This window comes from Bactrocera tryoni, chromosome 4 (genome assembly GCF_016617805.1).
Source record: "Bactrocera tryoni isolate S06 chromosome 4, CSIRO_BtryS06_freeze2, whole genome shotgun sequence".
Lineage (NCBI taxonomy): Eukaryota > Metazoa > Arthropoda > Insecta > Diptera > Tephritidae > Bactrocera > Bactrocera tryoni.
Window position 1 is genome coordinate 49,069,843 of NC_052502.1, and position 22,963 is coordinate 49,092,805.

Genomic DNA, 22,963 nt, shown 5'->3' on the forward strand with positions numbered 1-22,963 from the left:
CATCAAAAGGCATCCTTTATTTGCGTCCTATTACATCTCGCCAACAATATCGCTGTTGTGTGAAGAATGGCCACTACCGGCTGGCGAATTTTTTGCGACTCCCTTTTTTGACACACCAATCGCGATTCCCTACCAAATGAAAGGACAGGCTGTCGAGCGTTTTGCCGTTATAAACGGAGTTTAAATACCATCAACTGAAATATTGAGTTCCAGTTTGTACGCCTTCATCCAGTTCTACAACATTATTAGCTCGAATTGGGTAGAGCAAGTGTTAGGTTCCTTGCTGTGAAAAAGTAAGAAAGGTTGTGGAGATAGGTGCTTCCTTGTTGATTGACTTTTTGGATGTCTACATTCCTTTTGCAAAAGCAAACAAAATTGTGTTTAATCATAATCGAAGCGCCGTTGTTTGAAGGTGCTCCGATTTATTAGACTTTGTTGAATTGCGCTACCGCAAAGCCCCTTTTTCTTGTCTAGCAATTCGTACCCGCTTTGTGTTAGTTACTCGTTGTAATCAGCGAATTTGATATAAACGTATTTTTGATCCACCCTGTATCCTTTTCTATATTTATTTAAAACCGATTCGGCATACTGTGCAGTTTAAATGAACCAGTCTGAGTCAAATTTGATCAAACGATACATTGTACATATATCGAAATATTTCTGTGTTAGCTGCTCATCGTATTCACCAAATAAAATAAATTGTGCTTTTAGTATATTACATTGTATTATTTTATATATTTTATCTAAATATTTTTGTAACCCTCCCTTTTGTCGGTCACTTCTTTTGATTAAAATCCAACTAAAGAACGCTCGTAAATGTATAAATGTATTACGTTTAACCATAGTTAAATTTTACTTTCCCATTCAACACATTCAATCACACATAAGTATACACACATACTGCTCTCAATACACACACCCTAAGTTCTAGCCTCTACCTTATATTTAGCCTAGAAATAATGGCATTTCTACTACAAATTACAACCAACTGCCATAAATTCATTATACAAATAAGTGTTATCATTTTGCATACAAATCATCTCATACTCTGTGTCTATCTATCATTCTCGTTCTATATTTCGCATTGGCGTGCAGGTGATACCGCATCACAACAATGCCAGCCACAGCACGGCGGCCAACAGCAACCGATTCATGCAACGTCGACACGGCGGCAGCCTCCGCTGTCCCACACACCCGCAAAGTGCCAGCGGCGAGGGCGCACACCACTCAGTCGGCCGCTCAAGCTCGTTTCGCGTGCATCGACCGCGCAACCCAGCGGCCACATATAGTGGTGGCGGTGGCGTTGGCGGCGGCATAAGCAGTAGCAGCAGCATTATCACATTGAATAGCATCGGACAGAGTGGCGGTCATAGCATTGGCAGTGGACACAGTACTGGCAGTGGCAGCAGTGGTGGCGGCAGCAGTAGTGCCAATGGCAATGGCAATTTATTTTGCAAACACATCAAATACTGCTGCCTGCATCAGCAACATGCACAACTGCCCAACATAGCAGGCGCTACGCCGCCGCACCATCACCATCATCCCCTTCAGCAGCAGCAACAGCAGGCACAGCCACAAAAACAGCAGCCAACACAACCGAAATCGCCGCATAAACACCGTTTGGCCCAGCAATCAGCACAAATGCAAACAAAATCCGCAGTAACTGTGCCGACGGCTGCAACAGCTGGTCACTATCTACAACAACACGTGCATCAGTATCAGCCTACAGGCGCGGCGTATGCGTCGGATTACAGCAATGAGATTAGCGGTAGTGTGCGCATGGGACCCGACGGCGAGGACAACAGCGGTGCTGATGGCAGCAAGGATCGTCAACAGCATTTGTATGCTGGGCAACATATGCATCAGCAACAGCAGCAGCAGCAGCAGCATCACCATCAGCAACAACAACAGCGTGCGGCGGCGTTGCAAAAACGGCATTCGGTGATATTGGAAAGAGCATTCGATTTTGGTGAGTGCAAAACCATATTACCATATTTCAAAAGGACTCAGACTACACGCACACACATTACTTTTTAATTTTAACTCACAGTTGGTACTTATTGCAGGCTTATAGAATGAGATAGAGCTTGAATGCACTCATTGACCTCACAAAGATATACTGCCTTTTCCACGGTATTAATATATGCAATAATCCCTTGGAACAACATATTAAGTTCTCACTTCATATTGAGTCTTTCTCAAAGCGTTACATTTAAATCCGCCGTTTACTTGTCCGCCAAGACAAGATAAATACAACCGATGCTTTGAGCGCTGTCGTAAACTTTTTCGTTAGTAGTCTCCATTAAAGTTAAGAGTTTGTTACGTATAATGGATTATCCTAGGCCTTTAATAAAACCATTTTGAGTACAGTAATAAAAGGAGACTGCAAAAAAACGAAAGTTATTCGCATCACAAGAAATATAGCCCAAGATCAAGCTATTACAGCTTCTCAGGCTGAATGTGGCCTAAAGAGAACCAAATAGAATTATTTCTTACACTTTCTTATATGCTTAGTCTAGCTTGAACTTAAAATCTTGGTTGTATGGATCACATAAGATTTCTATAAGCCTTGAAGAGCTTTTAAGAGGAGCTTGTTCGTAGAAATTGTTTTATGTATATTATATATATTTTCCCGTAGTTCCTAGGTGGAACATAGGGCATCAAACTTTGTTTACTTCGATTTCAGTAATCAGAGGGTTTAAGATGAGTAGGTGATTAGCCTTCTGCATCCGAGCCTAGTTCCGGGACTGCCGGTTTCGCCTCTAGGCAGGCAATGGCGTAGGAGTTTCCTCCTCGCAGGTGCTAAGGTTATACCGCCTTTACTCGGTCGTCAGAGCCTCGTTCGTAGTGAACAGGGGGTACCGTGCGAAGGTGAGGTTGACGTTTAGGAGGGATAGGCTATATATTCACATCATCATCCCCATTTGCCCATTTGAGCTGAATCCTCATCTCTGATGAATAGATGTGTAATTAGACTTCAGCGAACCCTTAAACTGAATACTTCGGAATGGCTCCACAAAAGCTTCCTCTTTTTTAGCCGTGACCACAGGCGCCACACGGACTGGATACTGGATTTTAAACAAAGGTTACGCCTACAACTATAACTGCTTACCCAGAAGCATTACTATACCCCATTTCAGCCTTGAAATCCAACTCAAAGTCACTCCTGTCAACAGGTGCTACTTTGAACTGAGTAGGCAATTGAAAGGTAAAGTCCTCTCTCGACGAACAAAGACCAAACTCTACAAGTCCCTCATCATTCCCGTCCTGTTTTATGGAGGCCAGGACAATGACATTATCTGACGAGTCAGCCTTAGGAGTGCTCGATAGCAAACTTTTGCGGAACATTTATGGTCCTTTGCGCGTTGTCAACGGCGAGTACTGGAGTCGATGGAACGATGAGCTGTACGAGATATACGACGACAGTGACATATGTAGTTCAGCGAATCAAGAGACAGCGGCTGCGCTGGGGAGGCCGTGTTGTCCGGATGGTAGAGAAGCTTTGAAGGTTTTCGATTCAAAACCCGCCAGTAGAAGCAGAGGAAGACCTCCACTCCGTTGAAAAGACCAGTTAAAAAAAGACCTGACTGCACTTAGAATATCCGATTGGAGCCAAAAAGCGAAAAGGGAAACGATTGGCGCGCTGTTATTAACTCGACTATAATCGCGGAAGCGGTGTTTATGCCAGTAAAGAAGAAGAAGAAAAAGCAGCAAAGAAAACAAAACAAAATTTGTTACAAAGTGAGTTCAACTGTTAGAGAAATTCGTACAAAAGGACTGGTTTTGATAATAATAAAAGTGCAAACAAGTAACGATACTTGACCAAATAATAATAAATAGTAAAATGATATCGTTAAAGCAAAATGGTCGACAGGAAATACCAACTTAGAACCTTTTTGATTTCATATGCATTTATAAAGCCATGCCTCATATATCATTTCATGTATGATTAAGTTTAGTAATTGTAACGGCGCTTTTGTTTTTCGATATTATATAGTAAGTGTATTCATTAATAATGGATAACATAACATATGAACAATACACGCATCATTATTACTATACATACATATACAGGGTGTTTTCGGGAATTTCAAGTAATCACTGCACAGTTGATCAAGTTAAAACACCATTCCGACCATATTTTGTATGAAATATACGAACTGTGACACCAAGCTTTCATTATTCTTGAAATATTGTTCCATAACACTGTGGAACATTTTTGGGATTATTGTCTGGGGGTGAGAAATTCCAAGTCAGGGTGATGGTACTAGGTCAGTATAGTAAAACCCTCAAAGGATTTGGCGTTCTTATGTGTCAGTTTTTTTATGACCTTTAAAATTTTTTCCTTATCTTGATGTTTTTTCGCTTAGTTGTAACATTTTGGCAAAAACGTAGTTTTTTTTCCATCACCGTGACTTGGAATTTCTCACCCCCCAGATTAGCTGTTGTACTGTGTAATGAAGGCACATTGTTCTATTTTCTATTCTATTCCATTTTTACTAAGCCTAAACTGTCAGCTGTCGATTTATTATTTTAGAGTTGTCATCAATTTACTACATAAATGGCGCCAAATTTAAATCTTGCTTTAATTTAATTTTATTTTTTTTTATTTCCAATATTGCGTTAGTTTTGAGACACCCTTTATAACTGACTGGACATTGAAAGCTATCCTATTCCTTTATTGAATGTTTTCACTATCGCATCATTCATTTCATTATTTTCATCAATCGTGTACCCCAACTCCTCATTTGCTGCCTAATTCACTTCCGCTTCCATTATATTTCCTCCCTTTTTATGTTCATCTTCGCAGTTATCTACAAATTCATAATAACCAAACAAATATCAATCAACAACACTTCCTACTTGCAAAAAGGCATCAACTGCTATGAATAGCCGAAACACCCTTTCAGCCATTAATGAAGCTACAAAATCACTGAGCCTACACGTCAAACGCCATTTTGTCCACTTAAGCTGCCTATCTTTGTAATGGTAAAATATTACGTTGGTCGCACCACTCAAACCACAATTGATTTGCTGGTCGCTTCCTTTTGTCGGTCACTTTTGCACGCCTATCTTCTTCTTTATCTCTGCTATTTTATCGTTCGTGTTCCCAGCACTTACCCCTGCACTCTACTCGCCCTGATTGTTTTCAATATTATTTGCCTTTGCCCACGAAATGTGCTTCTGTGCCTGTGCCCTGCCGCGTTCGGGTTTTCTTCTATCAGATAGTAAAAATTTTATGAGCACCAGCAAAAAGGACAAGGAATCGTAAATCCACTCAGCTTAAGTGCACACGCGAGCTTTATTCACTGAAAAAGTTGGCGGTGGCGTTTTTCGTTAAAATGAGATGAGTTAATGCAATTTTTTATGAGATAAAAGCAAGGTCATTAGTTGCATTAATTTAAATGTGCGGTTATGCCGGGTTTTCGGCGTGCAACTAGTTTGCAAAGATACGTGTAGATAATATATATGGTGTATAATGATGTAGAGCAATGTGTTTATGGTGTGTTTAGGTGCGATAGATTTATTTAAAAACCCATGAACCGAGTAATGCTCACACACTCACGCCATTACGCTGCTGTAAGCCAAATATAAAAATTAATTACACAAAAACCATAAAATTTTACATAGGCTCCAAACTCAAAGCGTGTTTAGAAAGGTTTCCGTTGTGGGTCATCTAGCCTGAATAAGCTCAAAGGTGCAAACGAGGTGGCCAGTAAGCCATATGAAAATGTGCGGCAAAATCCGTACATAAAAGCATTTGAGTTAGATGATGATGTTAAAAGCTGATCAAAGTATATATCATCGCTTAAAAGCTTACAGGAGAAGACAAAAGTGATATCAATTATAGACTATTCTTATTGAAACAATATTTGAATTTTGGTTATAAGTGAGTTACATCAGATAGCAGCAGCTTAAGCTTTGTACATATACTACTATAAGCAAAAATGCTAGGACTTTGTTCATAAATTTTTTATTTATTTTCCAAAATCTATGACGTCTCTCTGAAAGTAATCCCTCTTGGCCCCAATACCCTTATGTGAACGTTTTTTCCAACAGTTAAAGTTAATTTTCGGAATAACCTTCAATGCATATGGCGATTCACGTTTAATGTTTTTAATTGACTAAAAGTAGTTTCTCCGGAGTGGTCGTTTGAGTTTACTGAATATTCAGAAGTCACACGGATCTAAATCAAACAAATACAGTGGTTGCGGCACGAAATTGGTTAAAATATTGGCGAAAAACTCACGAAGAATCAATGCAGTATGCGACGCTGCTTTATGGTGGTGCGAAAACCATGAGTTCTCGGCCCATAATTCCGGCCTCTTTTTACGAAAAGCTTCACGCAAGCGACGTAGAACACTCATACAGTATTCCTTGTTGATAGTTTGGCCGGTTGGAAGGTATCCGTGTGCACCACACGGCGATAAACGAAGTAAACTATCAACATAACTTTGATTTTTGACCTACTTTGACATGGTTTTTCGACTTCGGTTCACCTTTGCCACGATGCCGACGCTGTATTTCGGAAAATGTTGTAATTTCGAACCAATCATGCTTTCACTTTTCTTAGGCCCAAATTATCTTTCAAAATGGTATTCACTGATCCTTCCGATATTCCAACGATGACAGTAGGTTCTTTGACTGTTAATCGTCGATTCTCATGCACCTATTTTTTTATTTTATTATGTTGATCATAAGTTTATGTCGATGAACGTTCTTGACGTGGTTCGACGTCAACGCCTTCTCGACTCTTTATTCCTCTGAAACGGCCGGAATTATGTGCGAACAACTCTCAGTACTTTCAACACGATAATGCACCTATCATACTGCATTCAACTTTTTTGCCAAAAACTCGACGTAAGTATATCTTTCCACAACTACCGTATTCGACTGATTTGGCTCTGTGCGACTTTTCGCTATTCAACAGACTCTAAAGGTTAATGAGGCGACTCCCTTCTGACCATACCAGAAAAAAACTATTCCGACTGAAAACCGTTGTCAAAAGTGCGTGTTATCGGCCGGGTATTACACTTAGGGGACGGAATTGATTTGGAAGCATAAATAAAAAATGTATATTTTGTAAACATTTTCGTCATTCTTTTTTATCAAAGTGTTTTTACCGCTTTAACCCATGAAACTACATACAAGTTTTTCGCGGATACTTCCCATAAAAGAACATATGTACATAATTGCAACCATTTTTCCTTCACAAAGCTCCAGTAACAATGAACTGATTTTGAACCGAATGGGAACGTACCGTGTATATAACATAGCCATGCCCTAAAGATCAAATCAAAGTACAATTTCACCAAATGCGTTAAGAGAAAATTCTCATTCCTCAGAGTAGGCAAAGATTTCAGATATGCCGGCAAATTGAGATTCAAAATAAATCTGATAACTCAAACAAAAAATTAAAAAATAATTCAAGAAGAGACTACATGTGACGATGGATTAAGAATCTCGTAGTACTAGGAATAAGTTTCTCACCCAGCCTTTGTTTTTCCGAAGTTTTATTTAAACACATATACATGTGTCTGAATTTAAATACATATGATTTCACAAACAAACCGCTGATCTTCCTCATTTGGTCGAGTCATGGATGAGGACAGTATCCTTACCATATTCATAGCTCTCTCTTGAAACATTTCTCCCCGTGGATTTTTTCAATACTCATTTGTATATATAGGTATATATATTATTTGAACGAAATGCGATACTTACGAAGTTTTATTTTTTTTTCGTCGATAAATGAATAGTCAAATACTTTTCAAACCCAGACAGTCCTTGTCACATAATGTACCATAAATATGTAAATATATTTTATTAAATTTTGTGGTCTATGAAACTTAGCTATACTATACATCCTGATATTTAATGTGTGTTTTGATGTCCACTTAATTTCATTAACATATCACACAAATCGACCGATATGTGCGGAATAAAATCGAAGTCGAAAGCCACTATGTTGAGTATACTAAGACTAATGGAAGATCTGGATTGATTGCATTTCTTCTTTATTGACGTAGACATTGTTTACGCGGTCATAGCCGAGTTTACAACAGCGCGCCAGTCGTTCTTCACTGCTTCGTCCGGCAGGTACTTCGTGAAATACTTTCAAAGCTGGAGTGTTTCGTCCATTCAAATGACATGACCTAGCCAGTTTAGCCGCTGTTTCTTAATTCGCTGTCAGTGGCGTCGTATCTATCGTTCTATCGTCTGCAGTATTCGTCCTTGCAAATGCGCAAAGAACCATAAATCTTCCGCAGAACCTTTCTCTCGAAAACTCGTAACGCCGACTCATCAGATGTTGTCATCGTCCATGCTTCAGCAGCATATAGCACCACGGATATGATGAATGACTTGTATGGACTTGATGTTCTTTGTTCATCGAGAGAGGATTTTAGCTTTGGCATTAAACAAAATTATGCTTGAGAAACTTTTTTTAAGTAATTTCAATAAAAAATCTCTCAGATTGGCCGATATTTTCGGTATAAAGTCAGCAAAAGGCGCTAAGATTTCCACATTCGATGTCTGCGGGTTTTGAAAAATATAGTTCGATTTTGACTTTGTTAAGATAGGAGGCATCACACTCTATTGTGTGTTTTACACTGACTAACATGTAGTTACTTATAGATCTTTTTAATCTTTTTAATCTGATTGATGGCATTTTGTGGTTCAATATTTTTCATTTGTAATACCAATCTCCACAGGGTATCAAATACCAAATTTCATCACGTTTTCTCGAGCTTTATTAAAGTTATCGTTTACACAGGCAGACGTACGAACCGACTCATTCGAGGAAAAACAATATTGCCTTCCATATAAATTGATTAATTCAGTCATCGACTAACACTCGCTTCGTTCGGACTCGTTTCCTTAGTGCTCGTGCAGTTGATAGCTTTCTAATAGTAAACAGTGCTAAACGCATTATTCTCTTTTGTTGCTTCTAAAAATAATTCATTTGTTTCAATCGGGCGTACAAATAAATTCACAAATAGTTACGCGTAGTGTATCCAATGAATCGACCACCCCCCCTCGTGGGGAATAGGTTTAGTGTGTTGCAGGACTGCGACTCACTGGCCAGCCCGAAAAACAAACGTAAGAAAAAAGAAAGAAATACAACATTTTTGGATTTCCCCGAACTACCACCAATTACCACCAACCAATTGCAACCCAAGTTTGTTGTTATCAAAAAGCGGAAAATGAAAAACCACTAGAAAGTTTTAGCGTTTTTGCCAAAAAAAATGCACTAGATTCGATTAGTACTGAGGTACAGTCAGTAAATGTGCTTCGCGATGGTAGTCTTCTCATTTTAACTAAAAATCAAAAGGTAGCTGAAAAATTCATTAAGACAACTAATTTCGGCGGCTTGTGCAAAGTGTCAATTTCATTACATCAAAACCTCAACTCAACTAAAGGAACAATATTCGATAGAAATTTAATTCAAACACCAGAAGCAGAAATATTGGAAGATTTGAAAAACCAGGGCGTAATAGGCGTATATAAATTCACGAAAAAAGTTAATAACAAGTCTGTTTACACTGGCTCTATTTTGCTTACATTTGATCTCTATACAGTCCCAAAATATATCGACATTGCGTGGTACAAACTTGGTGTTAGGGAATATTTTCCTAACCCAATGCGATGCAAAAGCTGCCAAAAGTTAGGGCATACACTCAAGCACTGCAATAGTAATCCCATTTGCGCAGGTTGTAACCTTCCCCCCCACAACCCTTCTAACTGCACGCGCAGCATGTGTGCCAATTGTTTTGGTCCTCACCCTGCCTCCGCCAACTCTTGCCCAACGTATCAACAGCAAAAAGAAATATTAAAAATCAAAACCCAAAACAAATGCAGTATGTTTGAAGCACGACGTATTTTTAAGCAAAATAATCCTCTTAATTGTGAAGCCTCTTACGCCACTACCCTCTCTTCAAATCTTCATTCAAACCTTGACAGCAAAAAGAAGATTCAAAATAACAAAACCAGTTCTACGCCCTTTTCCTCCTCCCCCTCTAATCATTCTCAACTCACAATTAACTATAATGTAACTACTGACTCTCAGAGCGTAACTGAAGCACACGTTCCACTAAACAACAATACCTTTGACAACAACACTGATCAGCAAATATCAAAAACCGGTTCTAAGCCCGCCTCCCCACTTCCCGCAAATAACATCATAATCAATAATCAACACTTAACCACCGACAACAACAATCAACTTATTGAGTGCTCTGTTAACACTAGTAACAAAAATAATCATAACAATGTCATATTAAATACTCCTGTCCTTCATTCTTCCTCTAATCCTCTCTCACAAATCTTCTCTTATCTAACAGAAGATCAACTTAGCACAGAAAATATTCACTTATTAAACAAAACTCCAAACTCAACCTCTAACGACTCTTAATTCACTATTTGCGATACACTGAGTGAAAGTATTTTAATAGTGCATTGATAAGTTTTCTCTTAGTTGCTGTAATGCTGAACATTCTGCAATGGAATATTCATGGTTATTATAACAACTACTCGAACTTGGAAATATTAATTAAAGAGCAATTACCAAAGATAATTTGTCTCCAAGAGACTCACTGTAAATATAACTCAATGCCAACTATACCTAAACAATACAACGGTCATTTTCATAATTTTAGTTATAACACCTCTGCTAAGCAGGGTACAGCCTTACTGATTCACAAGAGCATACCATATAAACTTATCAACATTAATTCAAGTATTTCTGCCGTCGCAGTTGAAATAAATCTTAAAGTAAAATTCACTGTAATTTCTATTTACGTTCCCCCACAACATAATCTTCTTACTTCTGAGCTTTTCAACATCATAAATGTAACTAACAACCCAGTGATAATAGTTGGCGATCTGAATGCGTGGAGCCCACTTTGGGGCTCACCAAATCAAAACCCCAAAGGAGTAATCATTGAAGACTTTCTTTTAGCATCCAATCTCTCTATCCTTAATGATGGTTCGCCCACGCATTTCAGCACGCACAACTCGTTAACTCATATTGATTTGTCACTATGCTCTTCCCAACTCGTCCCAATATGCAACTGGTACGTTATTAATGATTTGCATAATAGTGACCACTTCCCCACAATAACATCGGTTACAATTGATCGGTATACTCTACACCGCACAAGTCCACTTTTCAATACCAAAAAGGCTAAATGGTCATTGTTTCAAGACAGGATTCTAGATTTGTCACATTCATTTCCCCCTGCCGAAAACATTAATGCCGAAGCCGCTCGTATTAAGAAGATAATACGCTCAGCAGCAAACAATTCTATTCCCCGTACAACTTACAAACAATTTAGTAGGACTGTACCTTGGTGGTCCTCAGAGTTAAAAGCATTACGAGATACTAAACAAAATGCTTGGAGAGCTTACAGACAGTCCTTCAGTTGTGACAATCTAATAGCATATAAAAAAGCAAACTCTGCATTTAATAAAGCTAAGAAAGAAGCTAAACAGCAAAGTTTCGCGGATTTTACCAGGAAAATTAATCCTACTACTCCCACACCAGTAATCTGGCAAAACGTGCGTAAATTAGTAGGCACATACAAACCTTCCAATATACATACAATCGAAACGGCATCTAGCATAGTTACGGACCCCAAAGGAATCGCCGAAACCTTTGCTGGCTTCTGGTCTTCGAACTCTAATGACGCAAACTTCTCCTCTACTTTTCGTTTAGCTAAAATCACTTCCCTTGGCCAATCCGTAAATATTTGCCTTAACCACAAATCTAGCATAATCGAATCTCCATTTCTTTTAAATGAATTAGACAACTGTTTAAAGTCATTCACTGGCACAACGCCTGGCCACGACAAAATTTCGTATCCCATGCTTATTAACACGCCAACCACCTTCAAAAAACGGCTTAACAATCTTTTCAACAATATCTTCGATACAGGTATTATCCCACATTCCTTTAAAACGGCTACGGTCATCCCAGTAAAGAAACCCAACAAAGATGCTCGGCTGGTAGATTCCTACCGCCCCATATCGTTGCTTCCCTGTATTAGTAAGCTACAAGAAAAAATGGTGTCAAAGAGGCTAATGTGGTATTTAACATCCTCAAAGGCACTTTCACTTAACCAATTCGGCTTTCGTCCAGGGACAAGCACGATGGATGCACTCTATTATATCGATCATCTCATTTCAAAAAGCCTATCATCCAAAAGTCACCTTTCTATTCTCTCAGTAGATTTCGAAAAGGCTTTCGATAGAGTGGGTGTTCACGTTGTTCTAAACAAGCTACGTGAACTCCAAATAGGCCCAAAAATGTACAATTATATTAAATCTTTTCTGACGTCGCGATCAGTACGCAGCAGGGTAAACAGCACACACTCATCAATTCATCCACTTTTTAATGGGATACCTCAGGGATCTCCGCTTTCAACGACGTTGTTTTTGATCGCATTCGACGAGCTTAGCAAAACACTATGCGCCCATAAGGGAATCAGCCATTGCTTCTTTGCGGACGATTTATACCTCACGTGCAACAGAAAGGACACTAAAGACACCCACACTAATTTTGCAAACGCAATATCATCAATAAGCTCTTGGTGTCAATATTCTGGAGCAAAGCTATCACTCGAAAAATGCAAGCATCTTCACGTTTGTCGGAAACATCTTTGTGACCCAATTACAATTAGAATTAATAACTTCACTGTAGAAAATGTTAAACACCTAAAAATTCTAGGTATAACTTTTGATTGTAAGCATAATTTTAAGGAACACTGTATTAATTTAAGATCTAGCCTAGTTGCCAGACTCAACCTCATAAAATACCTTTCCTCCAACAAAAGTCACATACATACCAACTCCCTCCTAAATATCACGCAGCTCACATTGCTCTCCAAAATTGACTATGGATTGGCAATTTATGGCCAATGCTCCAAAACCAACCTCCTTCGTATTAAAGGACCGTATCATGCAGCCATAAGACGCAGCCTCAGAGCATTTAGAACCACGCGAACTGAAAATCTACTGGCCGAAAGCGGCTTTCTCACTATTGAAGACCGAATTCAATATGTACGATGCCGTCAAATCCGAATTATTTACTCGTCAAAAAACTCGGTCATGTATAGAGAAATCAAGTTACTAAAACAGCGAAAACGCAAGATGAAATTTTCATCCGCTCTTTCATGCATGCTTAATGTAGCATCGGCAAGTGAAATCCAACCAGCTCCACCTCCAACTTGGAATCAACCTCCATGGCATTTGCAAAATAAGTCCTTCCTCGACGGTCTTACAGCTCATAGGAAGCAAAACACCAACGTAGTTACCTATAAGCAATTGTTCTATGAAATAACTGACCGATTCTTGAAGGAAAACTGGATACTTCTTTTCACAGATGGTTCAAAATCAACAGACGGAACCGGTTTTGCAGTCGTCAACGCTAACGGAATCTTATTAGCACAAGGAATCTTGCCAATGGTTGCAACAGTTTTGGACGCAGAAGTGCAGGGCATACTGTCTGCTCTTCTTCTAGTTAGAGCTTCTAAAAACAAATTTATTATATGCACAGACAGCCTCTCGGCGTTTGAAGCCACTAAATCCGCGCGGAACTCTGCGGAACCTATTGCCGCCATACAGGAACTCATCATTCAACTAGAGAAAAGAGTCAAACTGATGTGGGTTCCTGGCCACGCCGGAATCAATGGAAATGAGCATGCAGACAAAGCCGCCAAATCAGCTATAAAAGCCCCAGTTTTCACTTTCATGCCTTTCTCAACCAAAGCAGTGGCGAAAAGTATTTCTAATACAGCGTACCAACGATGTGCTATCAAATGGGCAAACTATTCCCACACGTATAAGACTTATAATCCAAACAGATCGAGGATCAGGCTCCCCACAACGACTACAACACCCATGAACAAATGTTTCATCCGCTTCAGATTAGGGCACACTAGTCTAACTCACGCTCATCTACTGGAAAACGAATCTCAACCAGCCTGTCAATTTTGTCGCAATGCTCCCTTAACCATTTCCCATATCCTCAAAGACTGTTCCCATCTGACACATTACAGATCTTCCTTTTTTCCAAACCTCAACCCGTTAGACTTGCTAAGTACTCCAAGTGAGAAAAATATTAAACTGTTATTTGAATTTTGTAAAACAATACATATTGATAACTTAATTTAAACTGTTATACACCTTAAGCCGATAGCCCTGGCAGCTAGTGCTTAATTAATTATAATTTCAATTATAATCAATTTAAATAAATAAATAAATAATAAATAAATAAATTGATTAATTAAAATAGTAAGCTCTTGATTTCGACTGATTCCGAAGAAAGTTTTGTCTATGCTCTCCACACCTGCATATACTGTTAAGACTCATTCATTGACTTAATTAGCTAACCATTTCATTATTCCTATGCATTCTTTCTAAATATTGTCAAAGCTTAATTTACCGAATAGCTACTTATCTGGAGACAAAATTTCAAGGCATCATCTAAAGACTATTTAATGAAATATTATTTATACATGTACATATGTAATTACAAATTTCGAAAATTGATTATGTAAAATTACCGAATTCTCCTACTTCAGTCAAGCCAGACCACCGCTGAGAGAAATTAGCTCTAAAATTGGTTGTCCTTTCATTCTTCGCTATAAAATCACAGCAATATTGTAAAATTAGTTAATAACCAAGCGCAGCTTAGACAAGCGTGTATGTAAGCACCACTTTCACACGAATAACCCTCAACTACGATGCACACACATACAACTGCATATAAATCTTCTAATTTTTGTGTATGGAGCAATTTTGCTGCTCCCCATCTGGTTCTTGGAGATGTCAGCCAAGCTTTCGAAGTTTAAATTAGCTACCATCTGCAAGTGAAATAAAGTGAAAACGCAATATGTCGATGTAAGTTGGCTTTATGCTTAAAGAGACGAGTATCAGCATTTGCCAACAAAACTAAAAAAAAAAAATTTGCAAAAAATCCGAGAGAAAATTAGAAAATTCCGAACAACAAAAGGTTGTTGCACAAGAAATGGATGAGTGGTGATACACACATATACGTGTCTATATGTTAGTTGGACAACTTGAAATGCTGCAAGCAGTGAAAATAATCGTACAATAAGAGTGTGTGTTTCTGACCATGTTGAGCTACTGCTAAGTTAGTGTAATTGAAATTGCTTCACTAAAGGCGATGCCATTCGACTAGCAAGGAGGGAAGTGGCGTCAATGTGGAAGAACAAATCGTTGTCGTGCAAAGTTATCAGTAATTTAATAAAATAATCACTGCAATCTTTGCAATAGAAACACTCAGTGATAACAATAAAAAGGAGAGAAGACAAAAGACACATATATAAAGGGATGATGAGAAAATATGTTATTTTATAAAATCGTATTTATAAATAGTGAAAGTAATTTCGGTCACAAGGAGTCAACAATTCTTATTTTAAATGTTAAATTATAACATAAATTTCTATGGAGGCTTTCCATCAAAAGATTTTGGTTTAATTGTAGTTATAATAATTTAAAATGACGTCTCCTATAAAGAGTTCATAGTCTTCCATGAAGTAAGCGCTTCCCGTAGGATTTTAGACTCTTGGTAGAATACATAAAAACCCAGTTTGCCATGTCTAAGTTGACATGAGGCGCATTTCTAATAGCTGTAGATACTCACAGAGAGCACAGAAAGTATTGATGCGCAATCTGATGGTGCAAGATCGTCATGTGACCTATCGTGAGATTGCGACAACTATGGGCATTAGTGGGACTAGCACACATTCAGTATTACAAGAACATGTGACTGTAAAAAAATTTGTTTCGGTTGTTCTAGAGAAATGTTAACAAAATAGGATAGCGTTGCTTCGTAACACGTCAATAACATCGTGACAGGTGACACATTGTTGATTTACGTGTATGAGCTCGAAAGTAAACAGCAGTCACCTGCATGGGTGTTTCACGATGAGCCGAATCCAATAAAAGTTATTCGCGCATGAAACACTTCCAAGCAAATGGTTGCCTGCTTATTTGAAAATCCTGCATATATCGCAACCATAGCACTGGAACAACTCAGAACAGTATATTCTGAGTAGTATACAACCATTTGTTTGCCTGTAGTCTTTCACGAAATCAGGAAAACCAACCGCCGAAGACAGATCACTCTTCTCCACGGCAATGCTGGCTCTCACACATCGACTGAAACAACTGCATTTTTGAGCACTCAAAACCACGATTTGATGAGTCGTCCTCCCTATAGTCCTGAATTGGTAGCGAATGTTTTCTTTTTATTTCTTTTCGCAAAAGATAAGAGGAGATACCTCAATGACAGTGGCAAAAGTGCTTCGACAATTAATTCAAATGCATGCAAAAGTGTATAGAACTTAAGGAAATAGATAGAAAAAGAATAGAAAAATTACTTTTACACTTTTTTTTGGAATTTTTTTAGTTTAGCTAGAAGATAAATTATTAGAAAATATGAATCTCTTTGAATTTTTTGTATCCGATAGAAATTGTGTCCTGCATCCTGCCCACCGTCCGACAAATGCACATGCGAGATGCATCAGGCAATTGCTTTCCAAAGGCAGAATATCAAAGATTTCGTATACAAAAAATTTGTGAATGATGTTTCAATATATAACTATAAACCCTAGAAATTTCGCTTCAATCACTTATTTCTTTCCCACCCAAAAAGATCCTCAAAAAATCGATTTTTTGAAGCCTCTAAAGCAGGCTCCTCCCTTAATACAGAATATTTTGAAAAATAATAAAGCGATTTTCGTTTATTAAAATTTGTTTTTGTTATCCCGAAATATAACAGACAACTTCAAATATTTACCTAAATTAAAGACGCTTTACACTAATGTTCGGTTCCTTATGTTTGTGGTTCCTTATGGTGTGTCTATATGAGTATCAGCACGATTATAATGGCTTTTTCAATAAGACCACTACAAAAGTTTTTTTTAATCTTAATCATCACGGAATAAGTACACCCCACTGACGCCGCCGGCCCATAAACTGCACCAAGCCGTAATTTTTCCGGGATGCAATGGTGACTCATGGACTATGGGTGAATTGTTCACGAACATACATTCTGTGGTGAAGCAGCTTCAGTTCGTACGTCAATTTAATCTTGTAAGGATGTAGGCCAAGATCTTTTCGCAAAATTCGACACAACGACGTAACAGAAATGCCCAACGCTTGAGAACGACGTGTGAGAGACTGATTTGGGTCTTCCTCAATTGATACGCTTGCAGCAGCAATATTCTCGACACTACGGGCACTTCTTTGTCTCACTGGCATGGAAACATTTTGTGCTGTGCCTGTGAGTTCAAACTTTTCCACTAGACGCTCAATTGTTGAACTGACAGTACGATTATGACGGTCATAAATTGGACGTAGCGTTCTTAAAGTTGAGGGCACTGACCCCGAATTTCGCTAATAAATTGTAATAATTTCGACTCGTTGTTTGTTCGTATATATTTTCATGATGAAAAGGCAAACCTTACTGAAGAGAAATGTCAAAAAAACGGGAAAAAATATAGCGTTGTTTGCTGTTCCTATCGGTCTCCTTTTGTAGCTCTCTATTGCAAAACCCTATATTAGCTAGTATATTAATCACAGGCAAATACATCGCCAGTCTCCATCTTTTTTTATTATCTACTAATATCATTTCTTATAATAATACATAGAAGAGTTAAATTCACGGAATTTACCTTGAGTAATGTTCTGGCAGTTTTGGAAATTAATTACATTGAATATTTTAAGAAAAATACTTACGCCCATCTTGACAATTTATCAAGAAAAGAGCTTTTTATTTATGACACATAACAGAAATATGTTGATAAATTAGCAAGATTTTGTATATCAAGTCATTGTGAACTCTAACTTCTTAATATACCAATTGAAAAAATTACACAGGTCCACAAAAAAAATCGATGAAAGGTTCCTTTGACCAAACATGGTGTATTATATACATATATAATGGGCCGCTGAAACCGAATCTGAAGTCCGTTTTGCTCCATCACGTCAGGATTTTTTCCTAACCTCAAAATACATATCGGATTTTACTTGACAGCAAACAATTTAAAAATATTAACGGATTCAGCTTAATTTTGGGATAGAGGGGTTTTGAGGGGTTCTTGCTTACGAAATTAAAGACAAATTTTCAAAATACAAAATGGCGGATCCAATATGGCCTTCAAAATTTTCAAAAAATTCTTCAATTTTTAAGAAATTCTTCAATTTTTATAAAATTTTGTATCAAGGGATTTTCGAGGTCATTGATTTCGAAATTAAAGATAAATTTTCAAAATACAAAATGGCGGTCAGAAAAAAAATTCTTGAACTTTCATAAAACTTTGTACAGAGGGGTTCTTAGGGTCGCTGATCACTTATTTAAAGTCAGATTTTCAAAATACCAAATAGGAAATCCAATATGGCTGTCGGATGTATGTAAATTTCTTTAATGTTCACAAAACTTAGTATATGGGTATTTCCATGGTCGAGAACGCGACAGTCGTACGCCTTTGAAGTGCATAAACCAAAAGTAAAAAAATTAACAAAAAAAATGTGTTGTTATTATTCGAAAGCTTTTCATTATCACTATGCATAGTACAAAATGTAGGAGCTTTCGATAATTTGTTTTTAATTCATTAGCAATAAACATGGGATCAAGAACGCGACAAAAAATATAACTTGCTTTCGACTACATATAGAAAAATGCAAGATTCTGCGAAACGCAAGAATATATTTTAGAATGATTAATTTAAACTAAAAAGGACTAAAAAGGGCTTCTTTTGATACATTTCTTGTTGATATATTTTCATCGGTGTTTTTTTTACAAGCTTAAATCTAATTTAGCACGTGACATTTAGAACGCGACATATTTGCCTTCCATGATTCTAATGACGATTACTATAATAATTCCAATTCAAAAAATGAAATTGAAAACAAAAATAAAAATTCATATAAGAAAATAAGTAAAAATAAATGAGAAATTTTTTTTTATGAAATATTTTTTTTCAATGAATATGCGGTTTGAGCTACTTTTAATTTCAAATGATCGTCACAGGAGATCGAATGCAGTTTTCGGGTTTTGATATTTCTTTTCTTGCTAAGCCACATGTTTTACCCATCTATATAAATAAATATACATGCTAAAAAAAGCAAAAAAAAAAATATTTTTCAAAAAAGTTATACTTAAGGTAGCGAACGCGACACACTTCAAAAACCAATTAAAATATTTTGTATGAATATAAGATACTGAAACTTTTTTTTTAAATTTAGGTCACTAAAATTGATTTAAATATAAATTTGCAGCCACGTGTTACGATCGATCGCAAACTACTGATAAAAAATAATGATTTACGGCAAGAACGCGACAAAACAATATCAATGAAAGCAAAATAAAAATTTACCGTTATCGAGCTTCGTTTGGTCTCGTTGAATATTTTGTATTCATTGTTGTTCCTAGCAAGATTTAATAAGACTAGTGCAAACATAATAAGAATTTACGTATTATCAAAAAACACAAAAATAAAAAGGCATTAAAGGTACTCAAATGCTACTTTCTACGCTATTTCAACTTTTAGGTCATTTTTCTAACAAAAACCCTTGAGATAAGCTGCAAATCATATTATATTATAAAAATATATATTTTTTTTATATAATATCAGAAAAAATTATTTGTTTATCACTATTTTAATTTTTGCTCCCGGTAGACCTTTCTATGAAAAAACCCATATACATATCTAGAAGTTTTTAGGGCCGCTACCCACAAATTATATCGTGTGCCTGCATCCAGGGCACCTCCACGTGGTGACGGCGGGCAACGGAGTTGTTCCGTGATCCGGCAGAGTCCCTGGATCACGCTCCTTAAGGTGAGTCTGCAATGGGTTTAGTTGTACGTGTACGTGACCCTAATCCCATTTTAGAGAAGTAACACAAAAATTTTTGGAGAATACAGATCCTAATTACGCAAATATTGTCAAGAAAATGTCAAAGAATTATGAGAAATTGGGATGCCTAATGAATCTAAAACTGCACTTTCTTCATTCACACGTCGAATATTTTCCTGAAAATTTGGGTGACTTTAGTGAGGAGCAGGGCGAGAGATTCCACCAGGATTTACAAGAGATGGAAAAGAGATATCAGAGGGTATGGAATGACCACATGTTAGCAGACTACTGTTGGTCACTAAAAGGAGAGACTTTAAATCCACATAAATGAAAAGCACTACGAAGATCATTTGATACTAAAAAAACTCGTTACTATTAAATAAATTAATACAAACGAATCAGCCTTTTTGTATTTTGAAAATTTACCTCTAATTTCGAAATCAATGACCTCGAAAATCCCTTGATACACAATTTTATAAAAATTGAAGAAATCCTTAAAAATTTAAGAATTTTTTGAAAATTCAAGAATTTTTTGAAAACTTTGACGGCCATATTGTATCCGCCATTTTGTATTTTGAAAATTTGTTTTTAATTTCGTAAGCAAGGACCCCTCAAAACCCCTTTAATATTTTTAAACTTTTTTCCGTCAAGTAAAATCCGACATGTTGCTTATTATTAATTTGAGGTTATAGTGGTCCGATATCGGCCATTCCGACAAATGAGCAGCTTCTTGAAATGAAAATGGCGTTTGCAAAATTTCAAAACGATATCTTAAAAACTGAGGGACTAGTTCGTATATATACAGACAGACAGACGGACAGACAGACGGGCATGGCTAAATCGAATCAGCTCGACATACTGATCATTTATATATATACTTTATAGGGTCTCCGACGATTCCTTCTGGGTGTTACAAACTTCGTGACAAACTTAATATACCCTGTTCAGGGTATAAAAACGGTTCCCAAATACTTCATAGTTCTTGAGTTACAATATTTTCTTCTGTCGCATAGTGAGTCTCTACCTCTTTTGGCATGGCAATATGCATTAGATCACAGAGTAATAGTGACTTAAATTACATTCGGGATATTTTTCCCTTATCGAACACGAACTGCAAATACATATAGAATATTTTGCACTAAGCGTTTATTTTTACTTGCTAGAACGTCTTGCTCGAATAAATCACTTTACCAAGCAAATTACCACTTAAAAGCAAAACAACAAAAACCAACAGAACACAAATGCTTTACAAATCTGCCACAATTACAATTGACAACTTAATCAATATACCGTTTTGTACAACATCTTTCAGATGCTAGCTGTGAGGAAAGTGATACCATAAGCAGCACATCCTCTACACCCACACCGGCTGAATTGCCTACGTTGCCGCCGCAGCCACCGCCAAGCACCACGACCACTGTGCTAAAGCCAATCCTAAAGAAACCATCAACAGCTGCGCCACAATATCAACAAATGCACACACAACAGCAACAGCAGCAACAACAGCAACATCTGCAGCATCATCCAAGCCAGCATCAACAGCAAATGCAACTAAATACATTAAAGTCCACTGGGCCAATACCGGCGAACAGCGCCACCGCCCAAACAAACGTCTGTTGCAAAGACCAAATGCTGCCACATCGCGCGCTCCCGCAGCCACCGAAAGGACGAGGCTTCGGCGCATACCACACCAAAGAGGCCGTACTGCAGCGTGTGCAACAACAGAGCGGCCTACTTTCCGGCAGTCGCACAAATCTCAACACGCTAAGTGGCATGTTAGGATCAGCGATAAATCTCGCCGGCATCGGAGGCGGCCTCTGTGCGAACGCTAACTCGAGCATTGGCAATAATGCGGCGACGGCGGCTGGTGCGCCCATCGAGATGGCGTGCGGAGGTGTTGTGGGCGATTGTGTTGGCAACAATATGGGCGGTGAGTTGCGCTACAGCAACAGTAATTACAACTTTGATGCGACGACAGTCAAGCCAGCAGGCCCGGCTGACGTGGGCGCCGAGCTTCAAATGACATTGGTGGGGGGTACGCCAGCTTGTTGTGCGGCGGCCAATACGGCGGCGCCGCCCACCACCATCGCCAACACCAACACGGGCAACACTGCCGCTAATGTAACCAATAACTTGTTGTACATGGACCTGCATACGGCACATCCGGCACACCCGAAAAGTTCGACGTCAGTAAATAAATTCAGCGATCTATTAAATGCTGCCAGCGCCAGTTTTGTCAACGCCGTCGCAGCGCCGGCTATTAGCGCAAACGCCAACAACAGCAACAGCAATCATAACGGTGCCATAGCTGCTGCGGTCGCATTGGGCAACACTGGACGCAGTAGTGCCAGCGTAAGTACAAACGCACGAGCATACACATACATACATATATTTAAATGTGGGGTATTTAAGCGGTCGGGAGTGCGTTCAAAAAGCGTGTTAATAACGCCGGTTGACTGTGGGATTTATTGGATTTCTAGAGCATCACAAATGTGTATGGTGCTCGGCACTGTGCGCCCGCATTCATTGCATTCAGGCAAACGAGTATTTAAAACAGGATATCATTTACATGGACTCTTTCAATTAATTGCATGCGAACGAGGTCATCGTTGAATTGAATTTGCGCTGAGCTCCGCTCGCTTGAGCTGCATTGTGCGGCGGGCGTGAATAAGTCAATGCGAGAGCAAAGAGTTGCCATTACATAAAATAGCAGTTGAAAAGCGTATTTATATTTGAAATTTCGTTTCACCAATTAATTGGGTCAAATTACAAGTTTACACCAAATGAGTTGAATTATGGTGGATTTCTGTGTTATGGAAATATGAATGCTTTCAAAATGCGGAGAAAGAGGCTTAAAGTATCTGATAGCAAACACTGTGCCCAAAAATAAGGTGACATTGTATTTATTTTGAAAATTCTTTATTTATTCTATTTCATCCCCTTCAAAGTAATCCCCTCCCGATGCAACGCACTTATGCCAACGGATTTTCCAATCCTCGGAACACTGGTTGTAGTCACTTTACGGGATGGCCTTCAGTTTCGTCTTCGCTGCGGCTTGAATCTCCTCTATCGTATAA

At 38.1% G+C, this 22,963-nt stretch overlaps 1 protein-coding gene across 1 annotated transcript; it reads left to right on the forward strand.

The window, feature by feature from the left end:
* Positions 1-1,432: 1,432 nt before the first annotated feature.
* LOC120774591 (transcription activator MSS11-like) lies at positions 1,433-22,473 on the forward strand. The gene is made up of 4 exons (XM_040104322.1): positions 1,433-1,441; positions 1,486-1,969; positions 21,199-22,238; positions 22,423-22,473. The coding sequence occupies exons 1-4, from the start codon at positions 1,433-1,435 to the stop codon at positions 22,471-22,473; spliced, it is 1,584 nt and encodes a 527-aa protein (XP_039960256.1).
* Positions 22,474-22,963: the final 490 nt, after the last annotated feature.